At 43.0% G+C, this 18,189-nt stretch overlaps 1 protein-coding gene across 2 annotated transcripts in view; it reads left to right on the forward strand.

Annotated features, from left to right (window-relative positions):
- Positions 1–14,360, forward strand: part of cdh24a (cadherin 24, type 2a) — an 85,879-nt gene extending 71,519 nt beyond the window's left edge. For both annotated transcript variants that reach the window (XM_055187428.2, XM_055187429.2), the window contains exons 10-14: positions 6,433–6,550; positions 6,971–7,297; positions 10,007–10,211; positions 11,045–11,411; positions 13,068–14,360. In XM_055187428.2, coding sequence (XP_055043403.2) covers positions 6,433–6,550; positions 6,971–7,297; positions 10,007–10,211; positions 11,045–11,411; positions 13,068–14,000 — 1,950 coding nt within the window. In that variant the 3' untranslated portion in view covers positions 14,001–14,360. The remainder of the gene's footprint in view (positions 1–6,432; positions 6,551–6,970; positions 7,298–10,006; positions 10,212–11,044; positions 11,412–13,067) is intronic.
- The last annotated feature ends 3,829 nt before the right edge of the window (positions 14,361–18,189 follow it).

An 18,189-nucleotide genomic window follows, 5' to 3' on the forward strand; every position in this document is an offset into this window, starting at 1 on the left:
ATTCAGTCTTCGAGCGCCTCTGAGAAATCTAATGACCAGGTCGTGCTGACCCACTGTTCTACCGTTTACGGGTGAATGGTGAGCTGATATCGCAGCGATATCGACTTTAATAGTGGATGGTGACAGCCTATTCTCCAAACGACGCTGGAGATATAAAAGCACAACACTAATCGGGCATTCTCGGGGGTTTTCACTTCGGGAAGAACACCAGTCGACAAACAGGTTCCATTTAAGCGCGTAAGCCTGTCTCGTAGACGGCGCTCGCGCAGCAGCAATAGTGTTAGATACCTCTTGCGGTAAATCACTCATATCCTCCGTGCCCCGTCCAGAGACCACACATGGAGGTTCCACAGGTCGGGGCGCGGGTGCCATAATGTGCCCTCTTGTTGAGAAAGAAGGTCCTTCCTCAGGGGAATCTTCCACGGAGGGGCTGTCGCGAGGAGAGAGAGTTCTGGAAACCAACTCCTGGTTGTCCAATACGGTGCCACCAACAGCACGCTCTCCTCGTCCTCCCGGATTTTGCATAAGGTTTGCGCAATGAGGCTCACCGGAGGGAACGCGTATTTGCGCATGTTTCGCGGCCAGCTGTGTGCCAATGCATCCACGCCGAGCGAGTCGTCGGCTAGTGAATAGAACAGGCGACAATGGGTCGTCTCTGGGGAAGCAAACAGATCTATCTGCGCTTTGCCGAAACGTCTCCAAATTTGCTGAACCGCAATGGGGTGGAGTCGCCATTCGCCGGGACGCGCAGCCCGAGAGAGCGCATCCGCCTCTACATTGAGCGTGCCCGGGATGTAAATGGCACGAAGAGACCTCAAATTCTTCTGACTCCATGTGAGGAGGTGACGGGCGAGATGCGACAGGTGACGCGAGCGTAAACCGCCTTGACGATTGATGTACGCCACGGTCGCAGTGTTGTCTGTTCGAACTAATACATCTTTGCCCCGTAACTCGTTGCTGAAACGGACGAGCGCAAGATATACAGCCCACATTTCCCCGCAGTTTATGTGCCAATGCAGCTGGGGTGTCGTCCAGACCCCCGAAGCCGCAAGCCCATCGTACGTGGCCCCCCACCCCGTGTCTGACGCATCTGTGCATACTATCGCGTGCCTGGAGACCTGTCTCAGAGGCACACCGGCTCGGAGAAACGCACGGTCTGACCACGGAGTGAAAGTACGACGACACGCAGGTGTAATGATAACACGGTGAATGCCGCGCAGCCACGCTCTCCTCGGGACTCGATCGTGAAGCCAATGCTGAAGCGGTCGCATATGAAGCAGTCCGAGCGGAGTTACAGCTGCGGCTGCTGCCATATGCCCCAAAAGCTTCTGAAATTGTTTCAGCGGGACCGCGCTCTTGCTCTTGAATGTATTCAGGCAAGTCAGAATCGACTGTACACGCGCTTCTGTTAGACGAGCTGTCAAATCGATCGAGTCCAGTTCCATACCGAGAAAAGAGATTCTCTGCACGGGGCAAAGCTTGCTCTTTTCCCAGTTGACCCGTAGACCCAAACGAGCGAGGTGTTTTAAAGTTAAATCTCTGTGATCGCACAGCGTCTGACGTGTTTGAGCTATTATTAGCCAATCGTCCAGATACGCGAGAATGCGCACACCTCTCTCTCTCAGGGGTTTTAAAGCCCCCTCCACTACTTTGGTGAATACACGGGGCGACAGAGAGAGCCCGAATGGGAGGACTTTGTACTGGTATGCTCGCCCCTCGAACGCAAAGCGGAGAAACGGCCTGTGTCGGGGGAGAATCGATACGTGAAAGTACGCGTCCTTCAGGTCGATAGATGCGAACCAATCGTTTGGACGAATGCATGGAAATATGCGTTTGGGCGTCAGCATTTTGAACGGCATTCTGTGAAGTGCACGGTTCAGCGAACGCAGGTCCAAGATCGGTCGCATGCCGCCGCTTTTCTTGGGTACAATAAAGTAAGGGCTGTAAAACCCCGACCTCATCTCGGCTGGAGGGACCGGCTGGATCGCGTCTTTCGCCAATAAGACAGCGATCTCCGCACGGAGGACGTGCGCATCGGCAGCTCTCACCGTAGTGAAACGAACGCCGGAGAATTTGGGGGGACGCCGGGCAAATTGGATCGCATAGCCGAGACGAATCGTGCGTAAAAGCCAACGCGACGGGCTGGGAAGCTGTTCCCACGCCCCCAGATACCGTGCGAGAGGGACTAAAGGCACGATCGGTGTACCCGCGGCGGGCGCAACGGAGGTGATCGCCGGTGTGTGCGTAGCGGCCGCACCGACAGTAGTGTTGTGTGTGATAACACTCACCTGAGTCCGTTGCTGGGTGGTTGAGTAAGGGTGGCTCTGCTGAAGACACCTCACACCACTCGATGCACACTCTGGCGATGGAGGAGGGAGACGATGGGTTATGAGCCCGTAGCTGTCTCCTACAGACTGAGAGCGCGGTGGGGTTATGTGCCCGTGCGTCGCTCTCGTTCTCCTCTGATGAGTCGGAGAACGAGGGGGGGTTATGAGCCCTCTCGTATCTCCGGAGCTCATCTGAAGACCTAGAGATGGAAGTGGAATTCGCTCTTTTTGTGGATTTGTGGGTGCCGACTGAAAAGTCGGCGGAACAGAAAAATGAAACAAAAGATTCCCCAACCGGCCCTCCTCCGGTGGGGGGAGTGGTGCCTTCACCATCTCCCGAAGAGCGATCCCCTCCATCTCTAGGTCGCCCGTCTCAGGGCCGCTTTGATCTTCTTTTACCACCCTTTGCAGCGGGCTGAGCGGGCGGGGCGGGCTGCTGACGACCGGTTCCTCGCTTCTTAGAAGAGCCCCGGGGAGGAACGGAGGCGGCCGCCGCAGGACACCCTCGGCGAGGAGCAGGCTGAGGCGCCGACGTGGATGGGGCAGGCGCAGGACGCTTCCGACGTGGCATGATCTGAGCGATGGCCTCAGTCTGCTTCTTGGCCGCGGAGAATTGCTGGGCAAACTCCTCGACCGTCTCGCCGAACAGGCCGGTCTGGGAAACCGGAGCATTCAGGAGCCGGGTTTTATCAGCGTCCTTCATGTCCGCCAGACACAGCCAGAGATGGCGTTCCTGGACTACCAGGGTAGACATCGCACGCCCGACGGCGCGTGCGGTGACCTTGGTCGCACGAAGCGCCAGATCTGTAGCCGCACGTAGTTCAGAGAACTCCGCCGAGTCGTGACCTCCCGCGTGCAGATCCCTCAGAGCCTTAGCCTGATGAACCTGCAGCAATGCCATGGCATGCAGGGCAGAGGCTGCCTCCCCACAAGCCTTGTAAGCAGCACCGGACAGCGCCGAAGACTGCTTACAGGCCCGTGAGGGGAGAGTAGGCTGGTCCCGCCAGGAGGAAGCGACACCGGCCGGACACAACTGCATCGCGACCGGGCGCTCCACTGACGGGATACCAGTGTACCCCTTGGCATCTCCACCCTCGAGAGAGGTGAGAGGTGAAGGCTGATACGGCCGGTTCCGGGCGGAAAACGGGGTTTTCCACGACCGCGTCAGCTCTTCCTGCACCTCGGGGAAGAAAGGCACCGGGGGCGAGGACTGAGAAGCCCTGGCACCCCCGAAGAACCAATCATCGAGGCGGGACGGTTCAGGTGGGGGAGGTTTAGTCCACTCCAAGCCGACCGCCTCCGCCGCCCGAGCGAGCATGGCTGCCATCTCAGGGTCGAACGCAGAAGCCGCAACCTGGCCCGAAGGCGGGAGCGGATCCGGATCGACGTCCGAGGCTGACAACCCCCCCTCCGACGTTACGGTGGACATCGCGTCAGGTGGAGGCTCGACAGAGCGCGAGGACACCGTAGAACACGGGCCGCTCGTCTCCATCGGGACCTCCGCTGGCAACGGATCAGGGCGCTGGGAGCTACTGGACGAACCAGCAGACCGACCCAGCACCGTTATACGGAGGTCATCCTTCGCCAATCTGGTAGCTGCGCCCTTAGCAGCACCAGACTGGGAAGGCGGGGGCCGTTGCCGGAGGAACGACACCCGTCTCCGCAAATCCGCTATAGTCATGCCCTCGCAGACGGGGCATGAACTATCACGCAACGCTGCCTCTGCGTGCTGGAGCCCCAGACACGAGAGACAACGCTTGTGGCCATCCTGGGGGGCGATGAACACACCACATCCAGAAACGGAGCACGGACGGAAATCCATCTTTAAAAAGACGACCCCGACCGTGACACGAATGAGTGGCTGTCTTTAAAAAGACACAAAGCTCAAACGTGCTGCTCTTTTAGGGAAATCACTCTTTTGTGCGAGCTGGTGAAACACACAGGGAGAGGCAAACGCACTCACTCGAACTCAAGTCCTAAATTAAAGAGACAGAGAGAGAGAGAAAGGGTGGAAAAAACACTGCGAGCCTCCACTGAGGTGTCTTTGCCCAACCAACTTCAGCAAGCTGAGATATTTTCTTCCCACACAGAACAGGATCTACGAAGATCAGTTAACAGCTTCTCGAGAGCAGATGTCTGCCGGCTTCGAAGCAATAAAAGCTGATTTGGTATTATGCACCTGCGCCTTATATACGCACCTGGCGGGGCGGCGCCGGCATTATGCAAATACCTGCATGCCAAGTTCATTGGCGTTTTTGATAGTTCTCGAAGTAGATAGGTCACCCGCGAAGCAGTTTCCCAATTCGTCGGTCACGACGTGACGTCGTAGTGACCGACTGAAAGGGAACCCCAAATATCTGGAAGAAATCTGAAAAAAGAGCTTGGGTCTTAGGAGGTTAAACATCCGAACATCATGATGGAGACTTTTGCATTGTTATTGTGGTAATATATGTTGTATATAGTTCAATAAAATAAAAAGTTGAAAAACTTAGTTAGAAATGTTGCCTTAGCAATAAAATGAGATAAGAACAAGTTGAGGCACAAAAATATAATAAACTTAAATAGCAATATCGGTTACTGTAGAAATACAACCACGAAAAAGCTAATAAAATGACGAATGCTACACTGTAAAAAATACTTTGCTGCCTTAAAATTTTTTGTTAAATCAACTCATATTTACAAGTCATGTCAACAGAGATGAGTTGTCACAACTTATAAAATATAGTTGAGAAAAGTCAACTAAATTTTATAAGTTATAACAACTCACCTGTAGTTAAAACAACTCATCTCTAGTCAAGATAATTAATAGTAAGTTGAAATGACTTGTAAATCCGAGTTGATTCAACAAAAAAGTATTTTTACAGTGTAATAGCAAAATGGCTAAAAATTAAACTAAAATAAACATGAAAACTAAAAATGTCATGATGAAAGCAAATTCAAAATATTAATAAAAATTAAAGTTAAACAAAAAAAAATGAAAACTGTTGTAAAGAAAGCACTGGTGCATTAAGACACACTGCAAAAAAATGTATTTTCTTCATAAGCAAACTGACCTAAGAAAATAAGTTAGTTTTAGACAAAAATATACAATTTAAGTGAATTTGTGCTTGAAACAAGCAAAAATATCTGCCAATAGGGTGATAACATTTTGCTGGAATTAAGTGTTTAAGAAAAAATAAATCTTATTTTAAGATTTTTTTCTCATCCCTTTGGCAGATATTTTTGGTTGTTTTAAGCACAAATTCACTTAAATTGTATATTTTTTGTCTAAAAACTAGACTTATTTTATTAGGTCATTTTGCTCATAAAGAAAATTCATCTTGTTTAAGAATTTTTTGATATTTCTACTAAAAACAAGACAAAAAATACTTAGTAAGAAAGTCATTTTTTGCAGTGCAAACACTGCAAAAAATAATTTTCAAGAAAAAAATTCTAATTGTGCATAAACAAGCAAAAAAAAAAAATCTGCCAATGGGGTAAGCATATATTTCTTACATTTTTCTTGAATTTAGTGTTTAAGAAAAATATTCAAGATTTTTTGCTTACCCCATTGGCAGATTTTTTGCTTGTTTTATGCACAAAATCACTTAAATTTGATATTTTTGGTCTTAAAACTAGACATATTTTCATGGGTCATTTTGTTCATCAAGAAAAAGCATCTTAATTTAAGAATTTTTAGATATTTTTACTGAAAACAAGACAAAAATACTAAGATATTTTTTTCTTGAACATTTTTTTTGCAGTGAAGCCATTTCTGAATTTATGGAGATTTTTGCAATCTTGTTTTCTTGCTATTATTATTTACCAACGCAATATCATGGCAATTTGTATGTATTTTTTATAAGGTGGTTAACTCGTACATGACCACACTTGTACATTTTTGTACGAGTTGTCTTCGCCCCCTGATATTGGGATTAGGGGTGGGGATTCATTATTGTTTTTATGATTATTCCGTACGATTCAGTATGAATTAGCCTACTCATAAAATACATACGAGATCAGGCTGTATTTAAAGCAGTGCATATATTATCCTCTGTACAATCTTCATGATCAAGAGTTGACAAATCAAGATGAATCACCAATGATCTTTCTCATTATCTTACAGGTGGTTCAGGTGATCCGGGCAATAGACAAAGACCAAAGCAGCTACAACTCTCCCATTCACTTCAGCATTCCTCCAGACTTCAGCAGTGCCCTTAATCTCTCCCTCCGAGAGCGAGGAGGTGCGCTTCATCCTCCTGCTCTATATTCAGACATATATCCACCTTCATCACACTCATCCATTCATCTTTATGTCACAATCTGCTCGGCTGAACGCGGTAAACTCCCCTCAGTATGCTCCGGCAGTCCTCGCTTTATTTCCCTCATTCATCTGTATCCTCAATCCAATCTACTGCACTCAAATTTACTTACAGGAGCGCTTCACCCACGAATGAGAACTCTGATGTAGTTACCTCACCCTCATGCCATTTCAAACCTGTGTATGCTATATATTAAATACAGACCGAGATTGTGAGTTTAATTTGTTATTATTTGTATTTAAGCATTTTTAAGTAGGTTCGTTAATATTAACAAATGCATTTTTTAAATCTACACTGTACCCTTGAAATGTTTCACCTGTCTAATGAATGTTTATATTTTAGACTACACAGCGAGTCTGGTTCTCGTATCGTCCCTGAAGCCTCTTCCTCGCTCTTCCTCTTTACTTACACTAAAAATACCCATAATGCTTCATGACGGTGCATCAGACCTCAGGAGCACGGGAACGATTACTGTTACGGTGTGTCCCTGCCAGAACGGAGGAATGTGGGCAGAAGAGCAAAAACGACAAACGGGCGAGAAAGATAAAGCATCTCTGCCAGACTGGGAGAGGCAGGCGGTGTGTTTGCCCTCACCGTCAAACTCTTCCCTGTTGGGATTTAGCTCGGCTGCCATGTTGGCGATTCTGGCCTGCGCTTCGACTCTTCTGGGTGAGTCTAGATTTCCCGAGCATTTCGTCAGTGTTTTGATTGCCATTCAGTCTTGGTTTTGTCCTCATCGTCTCTACACCGGACTGATTTAATGATCTGTTATAGCTACATCTGTCTATCACCTCCTCTCTTTTTCTGCCATCGCCTGCTGGCTTGTCTTGAAACTGCTGCTTTTTTATTTGGACTGTATGTGTGTGCGTCGATGAGCAAACCCGTCTTGTGGTTTCCGCTCTGTTTGTCATTTAGGTTTAGTAATGAACATGTTTGGGATTCATTTGTGAAATAAGCCACTTATAATAATAAGCGCTGATGGCATCATATGACATTTTTAGATTATGGACCGACACCACCTCCAAGTTATCCCAAGTTAACAGACATCTTTGATTGGTTTTAATCACCAACCACTTCAAAAAAATATGCTGTATCTCTCGGCTATAAAAGACGACCTGAATTTTAATGCTTTTATCATTTCGTTGTGGAGCTTTATATCACTTCATCCTAATTTTCTGACATCCAGAGTAATTTAATTTGTGACCTGTGCTGGCAAGTTTTGGAATGAGAAATTTTTCAAAAAAAAAGTTAATTATATTTTGACATTCTCTATTAAAAAACGTCAAAACGATGTGTAATTTTTTGGGAATCTGACAAAAAAGCTACACCTGATTGAAGTTGATTTTGAGAAAAATCGAGTTAAAGAGCACCAATGGTCCAATATGCGCTTTTACATTTCCTTTGTTGTGTAAGTGTGTATTAGTACATGTTAACGATATGCAAAAGGTACAAACCCCAGACGATGACGCGAGTTATCATCTTCAACATAAATCTCTTTTCTTGGACTACAACAAACACGTGGATTGTAGGCAACAGTTTATTTCCTGGGATTGTTGACGTAGTAAAGACCGACATTATCATAATTCATCCCGCTTGGACTCACATTTCTATTTTGGTTATATTGTTAACTTCTTAGTAAACCACAAACAAACATGTATACATTTATTTTGTCCTCATATTCTTTACTGTAGTTCCCTCTCAGATTCCTGCCTAAAGGCTCATTATGCAGCCTTTTGTTTCCTCAGCTGTCAATCAATCCTTCTCGCATACTGCCCCTCTAAACAAAAAGTGTCTTACAATTTCTAAATCAATATATTGTTTTATGTGAATGAGTAGGCAGAATGATTTTCACATTATTTTAAAGAAAAACTCTAGACTACTAGATTCTGCTTAGAAAAGTCTTGTTAAAACATGTTTAGTATGGGTTTTGTGGACTTAAATGCATAAATATTGTTCTCTCAAAAATACAAACATGTACATACATGTAGCTCATATAATATTGTAGCCCAGTTTCTGCTTAATGCAGTGTTATGAGACACTTGCCATTTAATATGTTTTAAAGCAACTGAGAAAAGACCAAATGTAAGAGCATGTCACAACCTCTGCTGGTGTCCCAAAATGGTCGGACCCCAGAGGGTTAACTCCTGTTAGCATTGCATTGTGACCGAATCTTTTTGAAACATGGTAAGGAGCTTCACTTTTCCGGCTGACCCCGAGGTATTCAGGCGAATCACAACGTACAGATTAGCTGGCCAATCAGGGACATAGCACTTTACAAATTGAGGAGTTTGTACAAAATCCATGCGTTTCATGAAGAGAGTGAAATCTGGAGCTACAAAAATGTACGGTATGTGGCAAATAATGTGTTTTTTGAACCATAAATCACGCAAACACATTGTATTATACCAAATACACAAAATAACGTAGTTTCTAGACGAGGGCTTAATATATTTATATTTATAAAAACCTCAATTTCACACAAAATCGATATTTATACTCTCGCTTGTTGCATAAAATTAGACGGTGTGCATTTCAACTCATTTTGCCAGCACGGGCCACATTAAGTTTATATATGCCATCACAGGAATCAATTCACACATTGGAACTTTTAAAAATAATTTTATTTTAAATCTTTCCCTGCCAATGACGAGTATTTCTGGCTTACCGCTATTATCCACCAGGTGGAACTTATAAAAACCGGAAGTATCGCCCTAGGGCAAACAGCTGTATGTCCGTGTATGTTTTGAGGATCGCTCTGAATCTGATCTCCTTCAGAAAAATGGAATCTTAGCTTTTTGCTAAAATTTTTATTTTGTTTTTTGAAGAAACCTACCCATATTTAAGAGGTGATAAAATGAAGGTAGATTTAAATTTTAAATTTTTGTTTGTTTGAAAGCAGAGGGTCTGTTCTTTCATTTGATATATTGTATGTTTATATATTTTAAGAAGAACATTTTCTGGAAGGCATTAAACTTGATTAAAAATGCCGGCGCTGGCAACTTTTTTTTTAAAAATGCTGGCGGGGAAAGAGTTAAATGGATGAGAAAATTAGTGTCTGGAGTCACTGTGAACACTGAATAACATGGCAACAGCTTCATGAATTATATTGACAGTGATTTAATTTTGAACTTTTTGCATCAATCTCTTTGCCAGTTAATTGGAGAGTGCTGTAAAATAGTTATTTAAAGTAAATTTTAAGTTAATTATATATCTATAACATTTTATGTCATTCTATAAAATATAATTAAATGTATAAAGTTTAATGGTGCAGTGAAAGAAAAAGTTAGTGTGCTCATTCATGTTAGTATTGGCTTAAGTTGTTTCTTATGGATGAGTGTTAAAAGAACTTTTCTTCCCATCGTCTCTCTCACCCTACAGTGGTGGTGGCGCTCTCTCTATCTCTGCGCAGGCCGAAGCGAGATACTCAGTCTCCGGTAGAAGATGATGAGATCCGAGAAAACATCATCACGTATGACGACGAGGGCGGCGGGGAAGCGGACACGGCCGCTTTTGACATTGCGGCCTTGAAGAGCGCCCCCCAAAGCATGAGACGAGCACAGCACCTCCGAGACAGCAAGAATATGTTAGTAGACTCGTATGCATGTGTTTGTGTGTTTTATGATGACTTTAATACGTACATTGATGCCTTATACCCTGATTTATTGCCATCAATTGCCTAGACAGCAGACGGCTCCGGGCCGGATCTGTACCGGAGCTGCTGACTTCGGGCAGATCCGTCCTGGAGTCGTTTATGGGCTTTTCCATTGCATAGTACCCCATGGTTTGGGTCAGTTTACTTTTGTGAGCTTTTCCATTGGGTGCAGTACATAGTACCCGATACTCTTTTAGTACCACCTCGTCATGGGGTTCCAAGTGCCCCGAGCTAAAACCAAAACGTGATGCGAAAACACTGTAGATCATGGGAATGTAGATCACTGTTGATCATGGGAATGTACAACGACGCTCTCACATGTATGATGTCACAGCAGTAGGCAGCGCAAATATAACGACACGCCTATAATCCCTCCCACTATGAAGTGTTACTAAACTCAGTGGAAAAGCTAACCAAGCCAAAGTCAAGTGAGCTGATCTGCCCTGACCCAAACCAAACCGTGGGGTACTATGCAATGGAAAAGCGCCATTACTGTCTGATTGCTGACATCTTCAGCATTTTATATAGAAAATGCCAAATTAGGAATTACTCAGCTGAAATATTAGCTGACATTCAAAATAAAAACATGCATTAGGCAGACCCACCAAAGCAACTTACAGTGCGTTCAAAATATGCATGTTATCAGTATTTGTATTTTCTGGAAATTATATAAAAAAATTATAACAAAAATTGCAAATCTGTATAAACACTTAAGATTATTTAATGCATTTCCTCCTAATGTTCTGTATTTTTTCCTATAATAGTCATTCTCAGGAAAACCTCGATAGCTTGAGAACTTTCAGCTGGGGTCAGAACTTAAGTTTGGATCCACGCCGCCCTGTCTCTGCTCCTTTATATGGACGCTACTGCTACAGCATTCAGACCCTTCCGGCTTCAAGAAACAGACTCGGTCAGTTCAACTCTAGACTGGACCTCGCCAAACTGGCATACGTTCTGCCCAGCGGCCAGGACCGGCCCGGTGGTGCTTTAGAGTCCGGTTGTGTATTTATCAGCAAGAACAGTGAAGGATCTGAACATAAAGGAACGGATGGATCCATGGAAAGTATTCCGAAAGAGAGCGAAACAGGAAGTGAGGTCATCTCAGAAAGCCACACAACAAGTCAGGATCAGGTAAACTAATAATAACAGAAGTGTAAATCCCATTCAGTTTATCCGATAAAATCCCACTGTTGGGATTGTTTTTATTCGTGTTTATATGTCAATGTGGTGTTTTTAATGTGCACATTTATCATTCAACACCATTGCTGAGTATTTTTCACAATGATATTACGCAGTGCCCGTAAATAGTCCCCAGTTATTGAAAGTAACCAAGGGGACTGTTTTCGGGCACTGCGTAATATCATTGTCATGTTACGGCAGCAAATCATTGTCAGTCATGTTACGGCAGCAAAGTCCTTGATTATTACGCCAGAATGAGAGTTTAGTTCCAACCCATATTGGCCTAGAAAATCGCAACTTTTAATTTTCCTTCGGTGTTAGAACACGATGTAACTACAGAAGAGTCAAGTTTTAAATTGGTTATTTTTTAGCATCATGCTAATGGTCTAATCAGATTCAATGAATTATTCTAAGCTATGCTAAAAGTGGTACCACCAGACCCGGAGATTGCCTGAATGTATTCCAAAACAGTAAAACTCAATTGTTTAACTCTAGGGGAGCTGGAAAATTAGCATATTTAAAAAAAAAGTGGAGTGTCCCTTCAGAGATTAGTGCTGGAAACACGGTGTTCATGTGTTCATTGTGTGAAACCGAACTTAGCAGTTATGAGTCTGAAACTGCCAAATGTAGCATCTGTTTACATTTATTTGGGGGTGTGAAAGAGTGGAGGCAGGGACTAATTTGCATATTCATATATATGGTCCAACTGTGCTATTGAGTAGAGGCAGGAACGATTTGCATATTCAGAGATTGCATATACTAAGTGAGGCAAGGGTGTAGAGTTACATTCAAGCTGTTTTAAAGCATGAAGAAATTAATGTGACAGGTAAAACTTTTATATTTGTTATTATGATGCTCAAATAAAGCATAAAGACAGGCCTTAATGTGTACATGTATATATGCTTACAGTATGTACAGCGAGGAAAATAAGTATTTGACACATCAGCATTTTTATCAGTAAGGGGATTTCTATATGGGCTATTGACACAAAATTTCCACAAGATGTAGCCATCAAGCCAAATATTGAATTCATACAAAGAATTCAGAACATTTAAGTATACAAGTTGAGTCATAATAAATAAAGTGAAATGACACAGGTAATAACAGTTAAATTTGGGGGGTGGTCTTGCAAATGCCATTGGTCTCCATACAATCCCAAAGTACATATATACATTATTTGTAATATTTCAGCATAAACAAAATATTTTTAATAACTAATATAATAAACTATGAATCAGTAGTTTTCTTACTTTACTTTGTGAAACCATGGTTTTACTACAAAAAACATGGTTAAACTATGGTTATTGTAGCAAAACCTTTATTAATTTGTGGTATATCCATCCTTTACCTATAGGTTTTATTACTTTTAAAACCGTGGTCAGTTTTTGTGTTTTGTAGTTTGATTTTGTAGATTCAAATACATAATCAATTCCCACATAAATGAAGTACACGCTGTCTTAGTTCATATACTTTCTTTTAAGACTTGGAGCGCTTTATTAAAAAATGTTTCCTGAAGAAAAAATGAATGGCAAAATACTTGCAAAACCAAATCTTCTTGTTGAAGCATTTCACGCGACTTATAGTCTTCTGTTATGTTTTGCCTCTCAGTCTGATCAGGTTCTGCTCGTGAAGAGCTCGAGTCACAGCGGGTCCTGCTCGGAGACGTCTCACAGCAGTTCTGTAGGACATAAACCCGGCTCGTCTCCTCGCTGCTTGACCACACGAGCTTCCATTTCTACCATCACCACAGACGATTCGACCGCCGCCTCGGCTGTGGACGCTCATCCTCTCATCAGCACCAACCAAACCGCATCCGGACCCAGCACAGAGATCCCGTTCAGAACAATGGAGGGCACTTTGCTGAGAAACGGCGGAGGAATACCTTTGTCCGGGACGACTTTTCTGTACCCAGAAGCTGCTGGGTTAATGGGCATGTATGGGGCAGGCAGACAGAACTATGTGCCACACCTGGTGATGCCCTTACCTGGAGGGGCGGGACTGTATGAGAGGGGGTGGAGCTTGGGAAACGGGAAGCTGGGACAAGCAAACTCTGAAAAGTCAGGGGTTGAATCTCTGACAAACAGAATGGGCGATTTTCTGCAACACCGGCTCGCGCTGGTGACTTTCGACCCCATGCAGCCGCCGTACGACTCGCTACAGACGTACGGACTGGAAGGGTCCGGCTCGCAGGCGACGTCTCTCAGCTCTCTCGAGAGTGAGGGCGAAAAAGACGCGGAGGGAGAGAACGACGGCTTGGAGAAATGGGGACCCAAGTTTAAAAAGTTGCTCGATATTTTTAAGGAACGAGAAAAAGAGAAAGAGGCGGATGAAGTTGAAAAAAAGGACAGGGACTTAAAAGATGAATGCCAGTTAGAAAAATCCAAAGAGGCAGAAGGAATTGAAAAGATAAGAGACGGAGGGGAGGCAGATGAGTCTGAGACAGAAAGGAGAAACGAGGACGAATCCAGCGAATCAAATGAGAAGGAGCAGGCAGAGGAGAAAAGCGCAGATGTAACAAAGGAAATGGGAATAAGACAGTAAAGGACCAGAAATGTCGTAGGCATTCAAAAGCAATAAGTGCTGACAGGACCCGATGAGCACACTAGAGGTTTTTATATGGACCTGCCAAAAACTGTACATCAGTGTTTTAGGGAACCAAACAGACTTACATAAGTCACTTTCTCTGTTTTACACGCATTTATTTGATGTTCAACCACATAGTTTTCCTTTGTAAATTATTGGCACAAGAACCGGTGATGGATCTGTCTGCTTGTGTTGGAGACAGGCTGTTTTCTGAACAAATGTAAATTCAAGGGCGTTCATGACAGGTTTGACTCATGACTATACATTAATATTCTTATTATATGGCTTCTTACCAAATAAATAAATGAATGGACATTACATTTTGATCTGATTTTAAATGAATTGATTATGTGAGAAGAGACTGTAGAGAGATGCAAGAGACATTGACAATTCGGACGTGAATCGCTTTGGTTGTCAGTAACAATGGTCGAATTTACAGACTATAAAAACGTATATTTGACCCTGGACCACAAAACAAAAAAGTAGCAAGTCTTGTCCTAACCTAACAAACCATACATCAATTGAAAGCTCATTTATTCAACTTTCATAAAATGTATCCTTATGACTGGTATTGTGGTCCAGGGTCACATACGACCACAGAATGATGTGATTATAAATTAGTAATTCAGAAAGCTGTGTAATTAAGGCCAGAAACATATACTTCATGCAAGTATGCAAATGCAGATGCAAGATTCTCAGCAAAGACATTGCATTGTGTAGACTTAAAGGATTAGTCCCTTTTTTTAAAAAAAAATCCAGGTAATTTGCTCAACGCCATGTCATCCAAAATATTGATGTCTTTCTTTGTTCAGTCGAGAAGAAATTATGTTTTTTGAGAAAAACATTCCAGGATTTTTCTCATTTTGGTGGACTTTAATGGACCCCAACACTTAACAGTTTTAATGCAGTTTAAAATTGCAGTTTCAACAGAGTTTCAAAGGACTCTAAACAATCCCAAACGAGGCATAACGGTCTTATCTAGCAAAACGATTGTCATTTTTGGCGAGAAAAAAAGCGCTTTTAAACCACAACTTCTTGTCTTCCTGCGTCCTGTGACGCGCCACCGTGACCTCACGTAATTGCGTAATGACGTTGAAAGGTCACGTGTTACATATATGAAACGCACATTTGCGGACCATTTTAAACAATAAACGGACACAAAGACATTAATTAGTATCATTCCGCATACAAGAACGTCAGAACTGTCCTCTTTCTCCACACTTATAAACACTGGGGTGTAGATTCGATACGTCATCCGTGACCTCTTGACGTGATGCCGTATTGAGCGAGGTCGCGCTGGCGCGTCGCAGGACCGGGGGGGGACGAGAAGTTGTGGTTTAAAAGTGCATTTTTTTTTTCTTGCCAAGATGACAATCGTTTCGCTAGATAAGACCCCTGTTAAGTGTTGGGGTCCATTGGGGTCCATTAAAATGAGAAAGGTCCTGGATTTTCTTCCTCAAAAAAAAAAAGAAAATTTTTTATGACATCAACATTTTGGATGATATGGTGGTGGGTGAATTATCTGGATTTTCAGAAAAATCCATTTTAAGAAAATGGACCAATCCTTTAACATCATCTTGTGTTACGGTTGTGGTAACAAACCTCAGTACTCAAAGATGTTGAAAGGGTTAACTTGTGGTAAAAATGTCTGCCATTAAGTTGGTGTCTGATTGATCACGGACAAAATCAAGTTTGTACAGTACTGTGCAAAAGTCGTAGGCCACCATTAGTTTTGTTGTATTAAAATTAGTTTAAAGGACACCTATTATGCAAAATCTTTGGACATAAATGTGTGTTGGAAGTGTGAACACAACCACCCTACAATTAAAAAATCCACTCACTCCTTTTTTAATCCCCATTAAACCAAAGCAGTCTCATTAGATTCTTTTGTTAATGTGATGTCACACTGCTAAAGCTCCGCCCACTGCCACTGACTGACAGTCCTGCATTACCATAGTTTCCACCCTCAGCGAGTTGTACGCTGTCCGCCATGTCTCAATTGTGAGATGCTATTGTCTCAGACTGTGTTCACAGAAATCAGATTTATTTGAACTCAAAGCGCTCCCTACGGTAAAGGAGTGAGGAGCAATAGCTCATTTGCATTTAAAGGTACAGACACGAAAACAGTGCATTTTTGCTCCCACTCAAATAGGGCCATTTTGGACTTAATAATAATCTTTTTGAACTAAAACTTCACAGACACGTTTTGGACACACCTGAGATTCATATTGCATGTTTTAAAAATTGGCATAATAGGTGCCCTTTAAATGGCCATCCATATACCTGTATATATATTCAAAATTGCATAGTACAAATTTCCTGTATATTTCTGGTTGTATGAGACTGAGAAACGATGATATATGATGATGGTGGTCTATACTTTTGCACAGTACTGTACATGCGTTGAGTTCGATTAGAGCCTGAATGAAATGGATTTCGTTTTGTTGCACATGTGACACTTCAGTATAAGGGCACACATACAATCCATCAGAGAACGCTGCAAATCTGTTGACTTCAGTGTCGGTGGGCGTCACAAGATCATAAAGGAAAAGCACAAGGGTTTACAATAGTGACATTTCATTTTGCAGCCAAAGATTGAGAGTTTCAGAGAACGAGTCCAGTTGTGCTTTTAAGAGTCTTGTGCATTATCCATCAAACGCCCGTCACAGCTCTCTAGTGTTCAGAGACCCTAACACGTGTAGTGTGCATAGGTACTACACTGTTACAAAAATGGTCAAGGTATGTATCCCAGCTGTCACTGGGCCAGCACCCTTTACAAAGCTCCTAATATGTACCATGTAGGTACATATATGTATACATTACCAATATGTACCTTTGAGGTAGGTCCAAAGCTGTAGCTTTTGAAAGGGTGCTGCCCCAGTGATAGCTGGAATACATATTTTGCCATTTTGACTACACATATGACAAGACACACTTTTATTTAAAATTTTTGGTTATTGGCTTCTTCCTGAAGTGTATGTGGGGGTTGACCAGATCTGATTCTGATGTGTCCGATTTGGTTTGTTCCAGTTGGCACCACACACATTAATGTCCCGTGTTACAGATGCGTCTCTCTCAACAGTCTCCCGTTACACTTAAGTGAATAATTCACGCTGGCACTTCAAGCCAAAGTTATGAAACATGTCATTTCTAAAATATTGATTTCAGCCCTTCGAGCTGCATTGTTTGAAAAATAGGTCTCATGAAATATGTACAGCCACTGACACATTCATATTGATGCTTGTGTATTAATAAGGAAGTTAAAAATGCCTCAAATATAGACTGGTTGGTTTTTTTACTAGGTCACAGTAACCACAGACGGAAATGCCAAAAACAATCGTGTGCATGGCTTACTTCGATTCATTTGTTTTAGTTCAGATTTACTTTTCACACCTGCAAGAACTGATTTAACCCTTTCTCTTTATATGGAAGACCCGAGCCTATGCAACCCAAATTGTGAGACAATGAACCTTTGAAGTGAATGTGATATTGTTTCTGATGGTTTATCTCTCTGTATTGTGTATGTTTTCATGTACAGATGTAAATATTTCAGATGTTCTAAGCTTTTTAGACACGAAGAGTCGATTTGTCTGTAAATGTTCTTTCGGGAGGCAGATTCTGAATTCCCAACATGTATGATCTCATAAACTGGCATCTGATGTTCAATAAATGGTACAGTGAACTTTCACAAACTTTAGCATTTGGGTCTTTAAACTCTTCTGAAAAAGAAGTTCATATTCAGTCATGTATGCAGTTTTAACAGTGTAACAGTGTAGTGAATGTCTGATATCATGACATGCCACGCTCAATATACATATGACTGAAATAACCACTCATTACAACCGAGGTATGCAGCAAAGCATTTGTGAAGCCACAACACGCACAACCTTGAGGCGGATGGGCTACACAGCAGAAGACCCCACCAGGTACCACTCAACTCCACTACAAATAGGAAAAAGAGGCTAGAATTTGCACAAGCTCACCAAAATTGGACAGTTGAAGACTGGGTAAATCTTGCCTGGTCTAATGAGTCTCGATTTCTGTTGAGACATTCAGATGGTAGAGTCAGATTTGGCGTAAACAGAATGAGAACATGGATCCATCATGCCTTGTTACCATTGTGCAGGCTGGTGGTGGTGTAATGGTG

Source organism: Misgurnus anguillicaudatus, chromosome 13 (assembly GCF_027580225.2).
Source record: "Misgurnus anguillicaudatus chromosome 13, ASM2758022v2, whole genome shotgun sequence".
NCBI lineage: Eukaryota > Metazoa > Chordata > Actinopteri > Cypriniformes > Cobitidae > Misgurnus > Misgurnus anguillicaudatus.